This window comes from Camelus ferus, chromosome 3 (genome assembly GCF_009834535.1).
Source record: "Camelus ferus isolate YT-003-E chromosome 3, BCGSAC_Cfer_1.0, whole genome shotgun sequence".
NCBI classification, from domain to species: Eukaryota; Metazoa; Chordata; class Mammalia; order Artiodactyla; family Camelidae; genus Camelus; species Camelus ferus.
This window is the reverse complement of record NC_045698.1, coordinates 29923901-29943209: the sequence shown is the minus strand read 5'-3', so window position 1 is coordinate 29943209 and position 19309 is coordinate 29923901. Positions and strand designations below refer to the sequence as shown.

The window sequence follows — 19309 nt, the reverse complement described above, 5'->3', positions numbered from 1 at the left end:
AACTTATAATTTTTCCGGAGGAGTGTTTCTACATAGAGAAACCACTCACAGAACTAAGATGTAGGTAGGAGAAAAGGAAAGCAGGAAGAATAAAAGTGAAGTAGGATAGCAGGAAAAAAGAGACAATGATGAAGGCAAGAGGTCCAGAAAATTTTCTAAACACTGTAAAAGCAGGGACTTTGTTTTTACTCACTATTGTATTCCTAACTCTTAGTGTGTATCTCTTGATATATATTTTTTTGAATGAATGAGAGTACCAATAAGAATTATACAAATCAAAGGTTCTTAGCCTAAACCCAGTGAATGAGTTTTCCAGTGTCCATTAAACTCCTGAATGTTGTATGCAACATTATATATACACACACACATGTGTGAGCATGTGTGTGTGCTTTTGAGCATTTTTCTGAGAGGGTTCACAGCTTTTAATATATATATTTAGTATATTCAGGTATTGAGGAGTTAAAAAAAATCAAGATTCACTGGTTTAGGCAGCTATAATGAAAAATAAAGGTCCATTCCTCTAGATTATCATAAATTCAAGGGGATATAGTCAGGATTCCCACTTGTGCTACTTATTTTGCCAGGAAACTTGCAGGAATGGCTGAAACTATCCAACAATCACCGTTGATTAAAACTGGGCAGGTAACTAAAGAGGGTGAATTTCATAAATTGCTATTTTTCATACACATGTATCTAGATTTCTAGATGGGAAACTGCAGAGTGACTTTCATAAACTACTTCTGATTCAGATGGGTTCACAAAGCCGTTGCTGCTCTGGGAAACCACAAGAGACAAATCTATGTATCTTTTTGCTCCCCAATGACTTTGCCACTTGAAGATGCCACCACTAAAGTGGAATGTTTCCATTAACTTGGTAGGACCCAGGATTTTCACCCCAGCCTCCAGGCATGAAGGCTATCCTAAGTGTCTGAGCTGGGTCCAGGATGTATCTCACTAGGTCCTTCTCCCCACAGTTTAGCCTGTGCCAGCCCCTAGGAGTCCAATCCTTTCATTCTAAGAGGACAAGTTCCCAACAAGTTATTCTTGGTTGCCTTCTTTTCATTTGCCTTCTGGGAATTTTAAATTCTAAGGGACAGCATTGATTATATTTTTGTTTCTATAAAACTTAAGAATTCTTTGTATACAAGTTACAAAACTTCTCCCAGGCCCATATATACAGCCATTAAGTAACTCCTAAGTTTGTTTTTAGGGAGTGGTTCTTCATTTATTTTGGACGTGCATGGAGGGTTTGTACTAGAGAATTTTCATTGGATTGAGATAATCTTTAGTTTGCTTTGGACAGCAGTTACTTAAGAAGTTCAGAATCTTGCGTTATGGTATTTTTAATTTCCATCCCTCTGAAAATTCTTACATTCTAGACAAAGCAGTATTCTATAGCTTGACATTTTAGAAGAGAAAGGAGGCAAAAATTTCCCCTTTCTTTCTGTCCCAATTATACCCTGACTTCACCATCTACTGTTAAACTCTAGAGGCAAGATATGAAAAGGATGGAAAAATAAAGGATGGGATATAATCCAGAGACATTTAAATTATCTCAGAATTGGTGAAGAGAAGCTAAATTTTCTGAAAGCACAGTCAGATGCTATTCATTACTCCTGAGTATTACCCAGAAGCCCTGGCAGGGTTACAGAATTAAATTGTGTTTCTTCAGAGGGTCCTCTAGTGAAGAACCAGACTGAATTTAGAGATAATCCTTCAAGCTGAAGTTCTAAGCTGAATACAGATCCAAGTTGAGTTTTGGATATCTTAGGTCTGTCAGAGTTTGACATATTGGCTCTTGGGAGGTGAGAAAAATTAGCATAATAAACCTCCCAAAGGGCAGAGGGATGGGAACTTACATTTATTGAGTACCTTTTATGTTCTAGGCACTATGTTTTATGTTCTATAATTGCCATCACTACACTGTTTTTACAGAAGAAAAGAAAAAAGTAGCAGAGGGTATGTTGGCCCTTGGGAGAAAATTAATTGGTGATCCACATAAAATGCTCTCTTCATTTGGATGGTGCCATAAAATTGCAATAGATTACTCAAATCATAAAAATTGAAGACTCATTCACTTTATTGTAAAAAAAAAATTTAAGTGCTAATTAATAGAGTATACACTACAGTGAAAACTCTATTAACATAATTCAAAAATATGTAGCAAAATAGTGGCATCCCTCTTTGTTGGAAAGAAAAGGTAATGCAAGTGATATATTAGTGTATTATAGTCTGCAAAACGCCTAGGATCCTCAAAACTTGTATTTTCTAAAAAAAATTTATTTCTAAAAATTCTGGCACCCCCCCATATATATTTATTCTAAAAATGTTGTCTGTCTTTATTAATGGAAAAAGTACTTTTTTTTTCTAATTTGAGAAGACAAATGCTCCACAAGGAATTGATTGAATATAAAGACCCATAAACTCACCTTTTCTTGAGATTTTAACTTTTCTTTCATAAGATCAGCATTTCTTTTTAGTTGTTCATTTTCACCTGTGTAAAAATCATCAGAGTATCCCAATATATAGTGCTTTTTAATTAATATGGCAATATGTTTCACATTCCAAGTTTCCATTCATGTAAGTATTCAACACATGCATACAGCATCTACTACACACTAGGCTCTGTGCATGACATTCAGAATGCTGAAATAAAAAAAATTATTGCTCTTCAAAGAACTTACAGCCTAGTGGTGAGATAGATGTGTGAGTTATGATACGCTATGATAATTCCTTAGTAATGGCAGTGTGTCTGAAATATGGTGGGAGCTATGAAGGAAAAGCTTAGGTCAACTTGAAGTCAGGAAAGGTTTTATAGAAGAGGAACCACTTGAGTTGAGACTTAAATAAGTTGGAGGAGTGCATTCCAGATATAAAAAACTGCACAGAAGACTTTGGGCTTGAGAGAATATAGCACGTTTCGGAAAATTGCAATTCAAGCTCAGTATTGTTGGAGTGTAAACTGTGATGAGAATGTGTTAAATAGGTTGGGGACATACCTTAATAGGAGGTATACATATTCTATGTGGATGACTTTGAATTTTGTTTTATAGGTTACAGAGTCACCAAAGAATTTTAACAGTGAAGTGAAATGATTACTTATATGTTAAAAATATTATCTGGCAGTGTAGAGGATGAATGGGAGGGTTTTGACCCTAGAGGAATGGATATTAGTAATGATAGATCAAATAAGAAATAACAGGAGCCAAAATTAGGTCAGTTACAATAGAAGACACAAGGAAAATGAAGATAACTATTTAGATGATAGAATTACCAGGAGACTTAGTGACTGATTGGATAGCAGAGGCAAAAGAGAAAGGGGAACCTTTGCCTTCTAGGTTTCTGATTTAGGTAGTTGAAAAATGTTCATCAGTTTGGGAAAAAATTAAAAAGGGAAAACTTTTAGGAGTGAAGTGATGTACCTAGATCTTTATTATGCCAAATTTGAAATGTCTGCAATGTCTAGGAGAACATTTCTCATAGCCTGAGAAACATTTAGAGGTGGCCAAAGGAAGCCTACCCTATAAAGGAGACTAAGAAATGTCCAGAGAGGCAGAAGAGGGTGTTACTAAGAAGAGAGGTTAAGGGGCGTTATAATCAATGGCAATAAATGCAATAAAAAGATCAAATGAAATAAATTTGAATCTGAAAACGTTGGGAGATGCCCAATTGTTCTAAGTTGAATACTAGGTGAAGGTGGGGAACTGGAAATAGTAAATGCAGCCTATTTTCTTGAGATTTGATTGTAAAAGGGAAGAGTGAGGGTAATTGAAAAGGATAAATCCAAAATCAAGGAAACTTTGTCTTCTTGTTTGTTTAAAAGGCGGAAGAGATCCAAGTTGTTTAAATGTTGAGAGGAAAGAGGGAAATGAAGAGAGAAAAGAAGGTACAATTGAAGATGCATCATCCCAGAATAGAGAAGGGAAGAGAGACAAGACTTAAACCCAAGTAGAGGAATTAACTCTGGATATGAAGAAGGATTTTCTTTTTTCTAAGCTAAAGAGGAAGGAAGTAAAGCTATGTCTGGGTATGAATACACTGGAGGAAGTGCAGTGGGCCAAAGGGGTTGTAGACGACAAGAAATGAGATAGTTTATGTCTGACAGCTTTTATTTTTTCCATGAACTAGAAAGCAAAGTTGGTTGAAAGAGAAAGAAACATTTAAAGTTAGAGATTAAAGAGTGAAAATTTGAAAAGCCAGGATGAATTAAGGGTATAGGTGAAACTGGGACTCATAAACTAATATGAGTCTGCAGTGTATGATTTTTCTCCAATAGCCTTCAGTAGCTGTAGCACTTATGTAAAACAAATATATGGTTTGGTTGATCTATATTTGAGGATTAGTATACTTTTTATTGCAGAATTGGTGAGGGAAACAAAAATGGTGTCTAAAGAGATGAGTGTTATCCTAAGCTAGAAAGAAAGGGGGGGGGTTACTCTTTCAGCAACATTATTGAGAACCATAGTTGCAATTATATAATACCTTTTCATGTACAAGTTAAATTAAAAAGTAAAATTAATTAAAATATAGTTTTGCATCTTTACTTTGCCCTACTGTTTCACACCTAACATAACTGACATTTTTTTGTATATAACCAAAACTCTTATCCTGACAAGGGGTGATAGAGGAGTGGTGCTTGACAGTTTTCTACACTCACTCTTACTAACTTCTAAGTTTTTTAAGGAAAATCGTATATACTTAGATCAGGAAAGAGCCAATCCTGGTATAGTGTGTGGTGAGGATTCAAGATAGAGCCAGGATCTGTACCTAAGCCAGACATTAAAGGTGATCAGAGCTAAAATTAGACCAGGAGTAGGCATGGAGTCAGGCCTGGAATTGGAAACCAGCGTGAGATAGAGGTCAGGATTTGAGTTCAGTGCCCATCTGGGACCAGGTACAGAGTTGAATGGCACTAGACCTAGATAACAATAATTCCAAGTTCTATTATTCAGACCCTGTCAATGTTCACAAAATAACTTGCTGGGATATTGATTGGGATCACACTGAATCTATAGGTGAGATTGGGAAAAACTGACATCTTGACCATATTGACTCTTCCTACCCATGATCATGGACTATCTCTTTATTTATTCTGTTCTTTGATTTACTTCATCAAAGTTGTGATTTCCTACTTTGAATAAGCAATTCTACTAAGACATCAGCCAAAAAACCCCAGGAATTTATATTAAAGGATGTTTATCACAGATTACTTAGGATAGCAAAAATTTGAAAATTTAAGTGTATGTCTAAGTAAATGCCCCTATATCTAAAGAATAGTTCAATCAATTATCAATAATAAATTGAACAAAGGGTTTTTTTTTTATTTTTGAGCAAACAAACATTTAACAAAGGGTTCAAAATCACAGAATCACTGATCATTGTTTGAAGAATTTTTATTGAACTTAGTGTTTCTATGCCTATGCCCAGTTTAATGTGCAGATGAGAATTCTTAAAGTTGACACATTTCAGCCCCCAAATCACTTAATGATGGAATCATTTCTAAACATTCATTTGAAAATAGTCTTGCTATAGATTAATTTTCGGCCCAAAGCAGTTACTTGGCCACCATGGGCTAACATTTCATTAGGTATGATAGATTTTCATTCTTTTTAACTTTTTAATATGTCTGATGAACTTGTATAAGGGTAGAATTGACAGCTCTGCTACTTTCTTATTGTTGACTTGTGCTTGTACTATTAATATTATTGTCAATCATGTTTTATTTATTAAAGTTACTGTATTTTGAAAGGATTAGTTTATTTTTAAGTAGATAATATAATATATAAACTCTCTTAATCAGGTACATGTAAACTGTACCACATGTCAATATACTGTGACTGGAGAGAAAAATAAAGATGTAACTGTTCAGTTTTATAACTCCCACTCTCCTTGGGAGAAGAGGAACCTGGTGTATCATAAATGATGCATAACTGACATACAGAAAGAGTGAGGAATAACATTTCATTATTAAATTTTAATCAAATTATTTGCCTTGATTTTTAGATAAAAATAAACACAAGTAGGAATTCCATTGTTTTCTTTCTCCATCTCAGTGGCTCATCTTTTACAAAGCTCATAAGCCTCTACTGAAACGACTGATGGATGAGAGTAAAGGGAGGTGTCATTTCTCTCACAGTGGTTGAAGAAGTTCTTGAGCCTAGAGGGTAACTGATTCACTGGATCAATAATACTGTTAAGAAACCATGTCCTTTTAGTCTCTTCTTCCTGCTGCCCTTAATGCTGTCATAATTTTTAGGCTGGAAGCAAAAAGTCTGTAATTTCAGGTATTACATGCAGACTTAATCAACAACCAGAGGAACACAGCTTTTTTGGAAGAAAGGAAAATTATTCCAGAGCTGGAGTGTAATTAGCTTTCCCTGAGGTGTACAGTTGCGTGGATGAAGAATGAATATCAGAAAAAAATCAGATTTCTATTAAGAAGAGGAAATTGTTGCTGGGGAGGCAGACATTTGTAACCACTGTGCAGCCTCGATAAGCAAATTAACCATACAATTTCGACAATCAAACGGATGAAAGGGGGTGAAAGACAGGTAGTTCACATCTATTACTTTGCCCAAACCAAGGCCTACAGAAGCGTGGGAAAAACGAAATCAGTGAGTCACGCTTCCTTCCTGAGAGGCACATAGAATATCCATTTTTAGGAATGGTTTATTAAAAAAAAAAGTGTACAACCATATCTGTGAAAAGATGGTATTCTTGACTATTGGTCAACATTTGATATCCTTTTACAAAGAAACAATGCTTCATATACTCATTACTGAATTATAATTGACTTCCTGGGATTTCAAAGTATTACGTTTCTGATAGATGTTTTATTTGAACAAAATCCCGGAGAGAGTGAAATTAAATATCACTTGAATCCTAGAATATGAGGACTGTTAAGGGTTATGAACATATACATTTAAAAAAATGCAGCTAGTATTTAGTCAGAGAAGGGAAAAGTTGTTCTGAGACATCATCGAGATGGAAAAGTGAAAGACAAGGTGTGGGATGGGGATCGAATGCTGGGAAGAAATGAGTAGAATGCTAGAACCAAGCGAGGTGAAAATCTATGGCACATGGCGATCAGACGTCTACAGGAATTAGCCAAAAGGAAAGACACTGGAGGTGGTATGGTTCCCTATCTATTACCCTTCTTGATCTCCAGAACAGCTTTTAGTGGTGTATTAATATGGAAATGAATCCCTTCGGTACTGCAGATGTTGTTTGACAGTGTAAATGTGAAGTCTTCTGATACAATTTCTACATTTGTTTTATCAACACTTGAGGAAATATTTTCAGGTAAAGCAATGGGAAAAAACTAAGAACTAATAGTAATTCTTAAAAAAAGATAAATCTCAATTAGAACATTATAAAGACAATAAGGAATAATATGACAAACCAACTAAATAGCATAGAAAATCATTATTATATCTCACCTACATATGTAACGTAGATTCTTTATGATAAAAGTAGAGGACTAAGATGGAAAATTCTTGTTATGAGTTTTATGTTGGGAGAGGACTTGAAGGCAATTTAGTCTAAATTCCAATATAGCAGCGAAAAATCCCACAAACACTGCACGGTAGCTAAAGCAGCAGGAGAAAACACTTGGTTGCTTTGTCAGTTTTGTCAATGGTAGGCCTACTGGGCTAGCATGACTAGCAAAAATAAGATAAGCTGAATGTACTGGCTTCATTTACACAAACATAGCCTTAGTTTATGACAAAAATTAAATATAAACTATCACTGAAGTTTGAACAGAAAACTCATCATGTAACTACTACTAGTATCCATCCTTCAAAACTAAACACAGGGTTATTAAAGACCAAGAATACTACTGAAGATAAATATACTTCTAAACTTTTGAAAGTACTAAAAACAGCTATTTTAATCAATTATAAGACTGATGTCCCTGTCAGAATATGACTGAATGTTCTGTTCAGCATGGCATTTCTTATTTCATAATAATCTCAGAAGGTATTATTAAGCAGTAAGGAGTCCTGCCCTTAACTAATGAATTCAACAAGATCAGATTAAAAGAAATTTACTGTCGATGATGTAAAAACGCTCTAGTCTTAAAGGTGCTCAAATATATCATATTTTTTAATTTTACTTTTTCCCCTAACTTACCTTTCAAGTTATGTTGATATTCAATGGTCTGTTGTAGCCCTTTTATCATATTATGAAGAGTAGCACATTCTAAAACATAAAAGATAAATTTATTTGAATATTACTTGCTTTCTTTTTGGAATTATTCTCTCAAAGTTAATAGACTTAAAATAATGTTTAATTGACAATTATGAGATGATAAAACAGCCAGGTATCTCAAAGTAAATTATATAATAAATACTTCTTAATCACTCTTTAAGTCAAATGCATTCCAGGATTGAGTAATGAGTTTTCTAAGGCTCAATAACTCCAGTATGGTGGGGTCTCCCCCATGTGCCTTAGCAACCACTGCCCTAAAAGTAAGGCTTATTTGAACATGTCTGGAAAAGTATGAGATATGTATCCAAGTGAATTTTCCATATAAGAACATCCCAAGGAAAGAGGGTCAAGATGCATTAAGTTCTGTTTCAAGACAGCGAGCCAGAGCTGGTGAGAAGGTATCATTTGGGAGAAAATGGTGCTTTTCTTCCTCTGTCCTCCAAGCTGTCCTCTTAGTTCTCATGCCTGAGTCCAAGGCAAGGGAGTAGCAATAGGAGGAGTAAAAACTCAAGTGTGTCTTGTTACAAGGCATCAGCAACTTTGGTGCCAATGACTTATTACATAATGGGAGATGGAGTCTTCTTTGCAAGCATTAGTGCCCTGACATAAGCCTATAAGCTTTCAGTATACCCTTGGGTATCACCACCAGCAGCTACACCTTTGATGGGTAGCAACAGTGGTGGAAACTTCTATAACTGTAAGCAGTCCACGTGACTGTAAGCTTCAGGGTAGCGGGGACTGTTTTCTGTCTTGTTTATCATTTCTCCCTAGTACTTAGAAGACTTGTGGGCCCCAACAGGCGTTCCATAAATATTTGTTGAGTGATTGATTGATAGGCAATATCATAGTAAAAAAAAGGGGTAAGTAAGAAACTGTGGTGTGAAAATAATGTATTATATTGCTATTCTAAGTGCTTGGCAAATATTAAATCATTTAACCCTCTTAATCATATGACATTGGTTCTGGTATTTGCCTCATTTTACATAAGAACTTGATATGCAGAAGTTTAGTAAATTGTCCAAAGTCACACTTATAAGTAGTAAGTGGTAGAGCACAACATGAACCCCAGCAATCTAGCACTAAATCTATGATTTTAACTACTTTACTACCACCAAGACGACCATTGCAGGAGCACTTCTTCAGAGTAAGTTGAGTGGGTTGAAAGCCCTGAAAAGAGGGCAAGAACAGAACTGCAGAGACTCTGTGATAATTATTGCTATCACATTTTTACTATAAGGTTAAGAAACAAGTTACTAGCTAAATATATAATGATGAGAACTTCCTGAAAGAGTAACTTGATATTTTTAAAAAGAAAGATAACTTTAAAGTTTGAGGGCAATTTCACTTTTATGTGCCTGGCTTAAAAGCTAATAAATACTGAACCTTGTTATCTTTCTTTCAGTTTTAGAGGCCCATGGCCAATATTCAGCTAGTATGCGCTAGTGTGACATACTGACTAGTTTCTATTCTAGTTGGGCGTCCGTTTTGATGGTTAAATATTAAATACCACATTTGTATCTAACAATAAAAGTTGTCTAGGTCTAATAAAGCACTATTATTGAATATTTATTCTGAATAATACATGTATTACACTAAGTGCATTATAAATACTACCCCAATTAGCATTCAAACTAATACTGACAAGTTGGTATCATTACCGTGATTTTACAAAGGGAGAAAGTCACCCACGGAGGTCTGGTTACTTGCCAAAGATTCCACAGTATATGGAAGATATGGACTTGAACATTGGTTTTTCACACTTCAAATCTTGTGCTCTTAACCTGCTATTCTTAATACTTCCTCAGGAATTGTACGATATGCTGATGAAACCACGAAATAGGAAATAAGAGAAACTGGATTAGAGTTTTCTCTTTTTCACTTTGTAGCTATGACACTCTGGGTAAGCTGCCATTCTCATATATTAGACTGTTCTGACAACCAAATGAAAAAATATACTTTCTAAATTCACTTACAAATATTTAACATTGTTATTGTTGTTGTTATTTCTTGCCTCTGTGTCCCGTAATAATTCATATACATCACTTTTCCCTATTTTCACATTGCATTTTAGTTATCTGTGGTTTCTGACACTAGACAGTGAAATCTTTCAGGTAAAGATATCTTTATTTTATTATTTTTTTTTATATTCCTTGCATCTAATATGGTGGCTATTTCAAAGATGTTTAATAGTTTTTGTATTTATTGACTAAATGGAAGAAACAATACTGTGAGAGGAGAGGGCAAAACTTCACCTTTCAGGTAGAGGTCCTGCATTCAGTCTCCATGTATTTTTTTCAACTACACTAATAGAAATGGAAGTATTTTGCAGAAGTTTGCTTTATTGAAGTATAAAGTTCTCCTCCTTCCCATTCCCTCTCTATCTTCCCTGCCACCTATGCAGACAAAGTTCGCACCATTCATTTTTTTTTCTTTTGCTGTTTCCCAGTAACAGAATGATGGTTAAATTATATTTGGCGTCACCTACTTGATGTATGTTATTGAATTAGCTGCTACAATTAAAAATGGAGGCATAGACCCTGCCATCACTTGTCTTTGTGCCTTTAGAGGTATGAATTCAGAAATTTATGAAATATGGTACCTTAGGAATTGGCAAATTGAAAACAGAACCCTGAAACTGAAAGTATAAAAAGTTTCAAAAACATGTATTTTCACAATTAGACCACAAGGTGGCTCTCTCAATGCATTTTTTAACAAAGGAAACTGGCTCAATTAGGAATTAATTCTTCATAAAGTAAAATACCATTCATTATTTTAGAATAATAGCTTTTAATTCTCTTTGTAAGCCATTACCTACATTATCATTTCTTTTGGACTTTACAGTGTAATTTGAAGAATACTATCCTATCCAGTTCTTAAAAACTAGAGCTAGGAATATTAAGCTACCACTTATACGATATAATTTAGTAAATCAGTGATTATTTTGAGGTCAAATTTAGGCTCTATCATTAACTAGCAATTTGGACATTAACATTTATTTCATAAAGCAGTTGGAAATATTAAATACAATTATGAAAAGGATTTTTTTTAATAGTATTTGGTCCTTGATATCAATATTATTACTACCTTGAAGTGGCAAAGAAATTCTTTATTGGTATTAAGTGTAGAAAATATCAAGATCTCATTCTTTGAGGTTGAACGAGTCCAATCATATATTGTTGTTCTTCCACTCTAAGTGAATTAGTACATACTTTGCTTTCTAAGTTATCATTCTCACTTGTTCTTTTATTTCTGGTATGTATTACTCAGCAAAAGGCCATTAGATTTAGCATAAGTATGATTGGATTTTAAAAAAGTATTTGATTTATGTTTTTCAAATAATACATACCCATGAGACACAAGTTTAGTGAAAAGTGAGTATCTCACCAATCTCTGCCCTCAAACTAACCAGTTTTCCTCCCACCAAAGCAACTGTTACCAGGATGCTGTTTATCTTTCCAGAGATACATAAATATATAGGGCAGAGGGTGTTTGTGTGTGTGCAAAATAACATACTATTGTGTACATTGTTGTTTTCCTTTATTATATGTTGGTGACTGTCCTATATCATATAAACCTACATCACTTTTAATCAGCTATATAGTATTTCATTAAATAAATATACCATAATTTATTTAACCAGCTATCCACTGATAGATGTCATACTTGGGAAGGCTTTATCCATTCTCAAAAACATAAAAACAAAAAGCTCTATATTCGCTTCTAGTTTTTATGTGTATGTGTGGCTTTATTTTTTGACCTTTAATTAACTTTAGTTTTTAGAAGTTTTAGATGTTCAGAAGAATTGGGAAGATATTAGAGAGTTGCCAAATATCCTATATCTGGTTTCCTCTATTATTAACATCTTACATTAGCACGGTACGTTTGTTACAATTAACGAACCAATGTTGATACATGATTATTAACTAAAATCTATATTTTGATTTTCTTAATTTTTACCTAATGTCCTTTTTCAGTTCTGATTCCATCCACAATACTACACTACATTTAGTTGTCATGTCTTCTTTGAGTCCCCCTTTCAGAGTTTTCTTATTTTTGATGACCTTGAAAGTTTTGCAGTGTACTGGCTGGGTATTTTGTAGCACATCCTTCTATGTGAATTTGTCTGATGCTTTCATTAGATGAGGTCATGGGGAGGAAGACTATAGAGGTAAAGTGCCATTTTCATCATATCATACCACGGGTACTTACCTGCAACATGACATCAAGTTGCCTTGATTACCTGCCTTAGGTCATGTAAGTCAGATTTCCCCACTGTCTGCTCTCCACCACCCCATTTTCCATATTGTACATTTCATTGTAGTGAAGAAAGTCACTACACACAGCCCACACTTGATGAGTGGGATGTTCTGATACACTTCCTTGAGGGCAAATCAATAAGTTATTTGGAATTCTGCAGAGATAGATCTCTTTGCCCTCACTTCTTTATTTATTCATTTATTTTTATCAGTATGGACTCTTGGATATTTATTACATACTTTGGGTTACAATCTAATACTACTTTATTTTGTTGCTCAGATTGTTTCAGCTTTGGCCACTGAGAACTCTTTCAGTTGCCTCCTGTGTCCCTTTGACAAACCCCCATCATTGTGGAGTTTTTTACTTTTTGAGCACTTTCTTACTTTCTGAGCCTACAAGATGCTTCAGGCTCATCTCATATATTTCTTGCCCTAGTCTTAGAATCAGCCAATCAGTTCCTTTTTATTATTAAGTGGTATTAGAAACCAAGATCTCAATGCTAGGTGCACTTGTTGCTACCGGGGTATTGTTGAGTCTATGCCCTCTCAGTTGACATAGCAAGGAGCTGTATGTATGTGGCTTCTTTTTTTCTTTTTCTGATACCCAGCACTTTATTAGTAAACATCCTTGGTATAAGAAAGGGGAGGCTGGGATGGACAGGACTAGCATCCATCTAGGGGGATTTTCCTGGCCATCAGGCGGTTCCTCCATGCAGGTTTAGAGGAAACACCCTCATGGATGAAACCCACAGAGGGCAGTGCTGTGATGGACAAGCAGTGGAGTAGGAGGTGTGCCCTACATACAGCGGGGCCCTTGGAGCAGCAGGGCTTCCATGTCGGGCATAGGTGCACCTTCAGGGAACTTCTCCTAGTTCTAGGCAACATCGTTGCAGCACAGCGCAGACCAGGTGCTGAGCATGGAATCGGTCCAACATGGCAGTTGTCAGTGGTCCAGGGCAAGCCATTCAACACATGCTTCTGGAAAAGCATGCCCATCTCTGATGAACTTGAGAGAATTTAGGCTCTCTTTGTACCTGGCATTCTCCTGATGCCCAGAACTACTGGGCCATAATAAGAAGCCCAGCACTACTAGGCCTGGGGCAGAGGTGCCAGTGTGTTCATCTGAGGGTCCTTTTAGACCTTTGTGCCTCAGAACAGTGCTACTTTCTCAATGGGCAGCACCTTACCAGGCTGGACGCCCAGGCTCCCTGTGGGCCAAGGGGTGCACAGAAAATCTGCAGTGCAAGGAGCCGCAGTGGGGAGGGTGGCTGCTGGGAGCTGAGAAGAGCACATGGCATGGATGTCTGAAAAGTGAGGGGAGAGCTTCAGCCTAGGACAGCCCATTTTAACACTAACATTTTGACCCCTCTGAAATTTCTTCTGGTGTAATTACAAGGCAGGAAGTCAACTGTACTTTTTCCATGTATCTGAAGACCTGGACTGAGCCTTGGATTTGCCATTTCTCAGCTGAGTGGGCTCAGACAGGTAATCTTCTTTCATGCATGTTTCTTCATTGCCAAGGTGGAGTAATAACACCTGTCCTAGCTGTCGTTCAGGGCCATATCAAGGATAAAATGAGATGATAGTCTGGAACTTTCTATGTGAACTTAAAATATTTCACAAATGTAAAATCACTGTTGTACCAAAAAGCACACTCATTGGAATTACTATTTCTACAGGCAGCAAAGAACTAACCTTCTTTAATTGTGACCTCCTTTGTCTGCATTACTTTTAATAAACAGTTAGCTTTTTCCAACTGCATATCCAGTATATTGTTCTTTCCACTGGTTTCTATTATTTTCTGTAGAAGAAACAGAATATACATTATTACCACATCAATGCTGCTATTTTGATTTTTGTACCTAAGAACATGAAGACTAATGAAAATACAAACCATTTAATACCTGAAAGTCTAATAATTAAGTCTGGCATATATTTTTAAACAAGCCAACTTCCAAATTAATTTTTAATTTAATCAGTAATTTCGTAAAAAGTTAAAACAGACTAATAGTTATGAAAAGTAAAAATCAGACTAACTTGAACCTCCTTCTTTGCAACTATTCAACCCTCAGTCCTACAGGTTAACAATTTCTTATATATGTTTCCAAAATATTTTATGACTATACAACTACAGGAAAGGGTTATATTATACTCTGTTCTGCACCTTGGATATTCCACTGAGTACTATTTTCTTGCGGTCATATAAGTACATAAAAGTCTACCTTTTTCTTTTTAATAGCTGCATTGTGTTTCATTCATGAATATAATTTATTTAAATAGTTCCCTATTGAGGAAAATTTGTGTTGTTCCCAGTTCTTTGCCATTATAGACAAAAAATAAGTAGTCTTGAACACATCTCTATGGTATCTTTGTGAGTGATGTAATAGCTGCCACATACCTTTAAAACACTTTAAAAAAATTAATTCATGACCTGTCTTGTATCATCTATACCTCTCACCATTCTCAATTTCCCTATTTTCATCTGTTCTGAATTTATCTCAAAGTAACTCCTTGACATTATATTATTTCATCCATAAATATTATCATTTATACACATCTCCAAGAGATAAAACTCTTAAGAATTCAATCATAATGCCATTATCATATAAGAAATGAACAATAGTTCTTATTTAAAGTGTATAAGAATATGAGATATTTCCAAATTAATCTCCAAAAACTTTGTACCAATTCCTCTCCTACCAAAGTGATTTTTATTCCCTTCTCCTCTTATTTTGGTAAGAATCACTTGGTTAAGAAAACCCAAGTTCACTGTTTAAAAAAAAGCTCATGTTATCTCAGAATACCCATCATCATGAAAATTCTTTTATTATGTCAATACTACATGGTACAGAGGAAAAGAAGAAATAGAGAAGAACGATAAGGACAGAAAAATAGAGGTAGATATTATTCCCCCTTCTGTTCTTATTTCACAAACCCACTTCCCAAATCTTTGTCCTACATTTCTCAACAGCTATTCCTACTCCTCTCACAGGCAGAGGAGGGGAGGAAAAAAACTAATAAATATTTGTGGGTACGGTCTACCATGTAATATGCCCAGAGATGGGGAGGAGGTCTTCAAATGGGTCTGCTTTTAGGTGAAAGAGAAGAAAAAGGGAACAGACAGAATAGAAAAGATTAAAAAAAATTAGTTAGCCATAATGGTAAGAGATGGAGAACTGAGTCTACTTCAGTTTTTACTGAACCATTCTTGGGTTTATAGACATCCTGGACATTTACACATGTATTTTCTCTTTTACTTTAGCAAAAGTATATCACAATTATTTGTTCCTTTGCCCCCAAAGCATTTTGATGTGTTAGTATAAGTGAGCAAAAACTACATATATTTTAAAAACAGATTTAAAAAATGAGAGAGAAGGGGCTTAGTAAAATACATTTCCATTATTTTTACCTTGCTCATTTTTTGGGTACATTGTTCTTTCTCCCCAACTCCTTCCACTGGCAAAATTTGTTCCACTTTTCCTTATATTCTACAATTGTTTGATACCTTTACATACCTTTTCTATCTGTGAGAAGTCATTTATAAGTTTGTCAAGATTCACACTGCTAATCTTTTTCATACATCCTTCGCTGCTTTGATTCATATTTAAACTAGTAAAGAGCAGATAGCGTTAAAATAAATAAACAAACAAAATCTAAAGCATTCTAATAGTGGTGATAGCTCAAATACTGAAGTTTCTGTACTGTGCTCATGGAGCACCTACTTTAGCTCCATTGCACTCAGAGAATTTTTGTTCTACCCCCGTTATTAACAATGATCAAATGAGTTAAGGTTTCTCTACTCCTCTCCACCCCCACCCCAGCCAAGTTTTCTCTAAACAAATCTAAAACTAGTGCAATTATATGTGCAAATGTAGAAATTATTTGTCTCTGTTATACACAAAACTAATTATGCCACTGTTCAACACTCACCTCTTTGCCATCACTATGGCTGGACTTAAAATCTAATGTATTACTAAATCTGATGCATGACTTTTAAATATAGGTATTTTCAACTTAAGATGTTTAAAATATTTAACTATCATGCCACAAATATTTATTTGCTGTATTTCTTGGTAGTTTGCTTATTGCTAGGAATTGAATTGTGGCTCCCCCCAAATTCTTATGTTGAAGCTCTAAACCACAATGTGACTGTATTTGCAGATAGAGTCTGTAGGAGTTAATTAAGGTTGAATGAAGTCATAATGGTTTGAGCCCTAATCCAAGAGGACGGTGGACTTACAAGAAGAGGAAGAGAGAGAGTGGTCTTGTTCTCTCTCCATATGCTCACATTGAGGCTAGGCCTTGTGAGCACACAGTGAGAAGGTGGCTGTCTGAAACCCCAGGAGAGAGCCCTAACCAGGTATCAGTCTTGTTGGCACCTTAATTTTGAACTTCCCAGCTTTTAGACCTGTGAGAAAACAAATTCCTGTTGTTTAAGCCACCCTGTGTATAGTATTTTGTTACAGCAGGCTGGAGACAAATACAATTATTTTGCACATTTTGTTTGATAATCTGGTTAGTAAATAAGGGACATATGGAAATTAATATGCTCAAAACAATCACTTCATATTTTGATTCTCTTATTTTGTGCAAGAGTACCTTTGGGTATAGCCAACTAACTGTTGAAGTGAAGAATAAGTGTTTCAGTTTTAGTTCTATAGAACCAATCATAAGACATTCTGAAGAATTTCAAAGGTAAACTCATCTAGTTAGGATGGGGAAACTGACTTTTGCAAAACAGCAAGCATTTACATTTTAGGGTGGGAGAGTGTCTAGAAGAATCAGGATTAATAAAATCTGTAAGTATGAGACACTTGTCTTCAGACTCTTCTCCAGCAAAGGGTAAGGAGAAAATACAAATTTGAAATTCAGGCATTCTAGATTGAGGAAAGAGCATGTGCCAATGCCTCGTGTGTGAAAGTGGTAGTGACAAGTAGTTCAAAGTAAAAGGTAAGTCAAATTCCTAAAGTAATTACTCAAAGTAATTTTGGGGACATATTACAGTTTAAAATGAGGTACACCAAAATATAGCCATTGCTTGATAATTTGTTACTTCATAAAGAAATCCTATTTCCTTTCTCTTTTTGTATTATATTGCATTAAATATAATTTATATTTATAAATATAATGTTTTTAAATCTGAGAGAATTTTTGCTATGTGTTTTCAGTTTATTGAATTATTATCCTCTGTATCATATATACCAGTAAAGCTCTTAAATAGTTAAAACTTGATCCTTAAGACAGGAGACTAACTGTAATGGGATCCCATAATAATACAGTGTAAAATTCCTTTTGACGTAAAGCTTATAAATCATCACTATTTTATATACTGTTATTGTTTACTAGACCTATAGGAAATCTGAAGTAGTTAATAGAAAAATCCTTTTTTTTTTTCGTTTTAGTTCCTAACATTTTAGATAAAAAAATTTTACTAGAGGGTTTCCTCTCAGAACCTGGCTCGTGAACTAAATTCATTTTACTTTGAGCTTGACTACTTCCAACTCCTTCTCCCTAATGAGACTTTGAGGTGTTTTTCCTTATAAAACCATCACTAATACTCCACTGGCCGTTATCGCATGATATTCCTTTTGTCACACTGGCCGAGCCGTAAGATTATTTTTAGGTGACTTCATGGCCCCTTCCCCAATGTACAAGGGACAGGGTCAGGATCTCTTCAGCCGGTATGGTTTTCTTGCCCAGTGAACCAGGTTACAAGCTAGTGAGTGACTCAGTGCTTGTCAAATTCTGGGCGAGAAGCAGAGACTGATTTGTGACCTTCACGGCCCCCAATTCAACGTCCCCACAGTGCGCAGCAGCCGCATTGCCTTCCGCGCTCTCCCGTCCCCTGCGTCCGGGATGCCCTCTCCCGGACCCGGCTCAGCCCGGCGCTCCGGGCCCCGCCCCAGGACGGGCTCGCGTTCCCTCCCTCCGCCCTGGCCGGCCGCCCCCGGCGAATTCACCCTCAGTCCCCAGGCCCGGTCCTGGTTCCCTCCTCCCGCATCCCAGGGCCCACAGGAGTCCAGCTCTACGGCGGGACCCGCATCCTGGGGCGTGCGAGGAGGAGCTGCGTCCAAACCCTGTTCCGAACCAGGAGACCATGCAGAGGTGTGACGTAAAGAATATCCACAGAAAAGGCGGGAATTTCCAACTCGCCGACAAAAGGTCTGGGCGTACCTGCTGTCGCTCATGGTTCCTCACAGTCTCCCCCGCATCCCCTTCCTGGTGCGGTCCGCCCCTGACTGCCGTCCCCTCCCGGGGAAGCGGGTTCCCCCAGCAATGGGCCCGCCTTCTCCCGGCCCCACCTGTGCCCTGCCCTAGGACCCCGCCTCCAGCCTTACCTCCTTGGGCTTCTTAGGTATTTTCGTGTAGTTTCTAGAATGTGATTCAAAGCAAAGAATAAATCACATAGGGTTGTTCTGATTAATGAGTCAGCACTATTGAATAAATAATAATCCATATTTATTCTAGTAACATAAAGAAGGCTTATAAAACACCAGACACTGTGTTAGGTGACAGAGATGAAAGCATGGATATAATGCAGTCTGTGCAGTCCAGAGTCAGTCCATGGATATGCTTCCCTTCTACAGTTTTGTCTTGGCAGCTTAGTGGTAAAGAGCAAGGGTTCTGTGTGGGTTCAAGTCCCAATTCTTCTATTTACCAACTGGGTGATGGTGGGCAAGTTCTTAATTATACCTGTCTCAGCTTCTTTGCCAGTAAAAATAGACATTAATAATGCTTATGTCTAGGGCTATTTCGATGTTCAAATTAAATGATACATTTTAAAAGTGCTTAATACACTTTCTGGCATAAGGTAAGTGTTAAAAATATTATAATTAAAAAAT

General features: G+C 36.2%; 1 protein-coding gene across 1 annotated transcript in view; it reads right to left on the bottom strand.

Annotated features, from left to right (window-relative positions):
* Nucleotides 1-18675, bottom strand: part of CCDC152 (coiled-coil domain containing 152) — a 28667-nt gene extending 9992 nt beyond the window's left edge. The window contains exons 1-5 of the mRNA XM_032471607.1: nucleotides 18642-18675; nucleotides 15983-16076; nucleotides 14163-14268; nucleotides 8134-8202; nucleotides 2430-2494 (exon numbers count right to left, since the gene is read on the bottom strand). Of these exons, the coding sequence (XP_032327498.1) occupies nucleotides 2430-2494; nucleotides 8134-8202; nucleotides 14163-14268; nucleotides 15983-16076; nucleotides 18642-18655 (348 nt within the window). The 5' untranslated portion in view covers nucleotides 18656-18675. The remainder of the gene's footprint in view (nucleotides 1-2429; nucleotides 2495-8133; nucleotides 8203-14162; nucleotides 14269-15982; nucleotides 16077-18641) is intronic.
* Nucleotides 18676-19309: the final 634 nt, after the last annotated feature.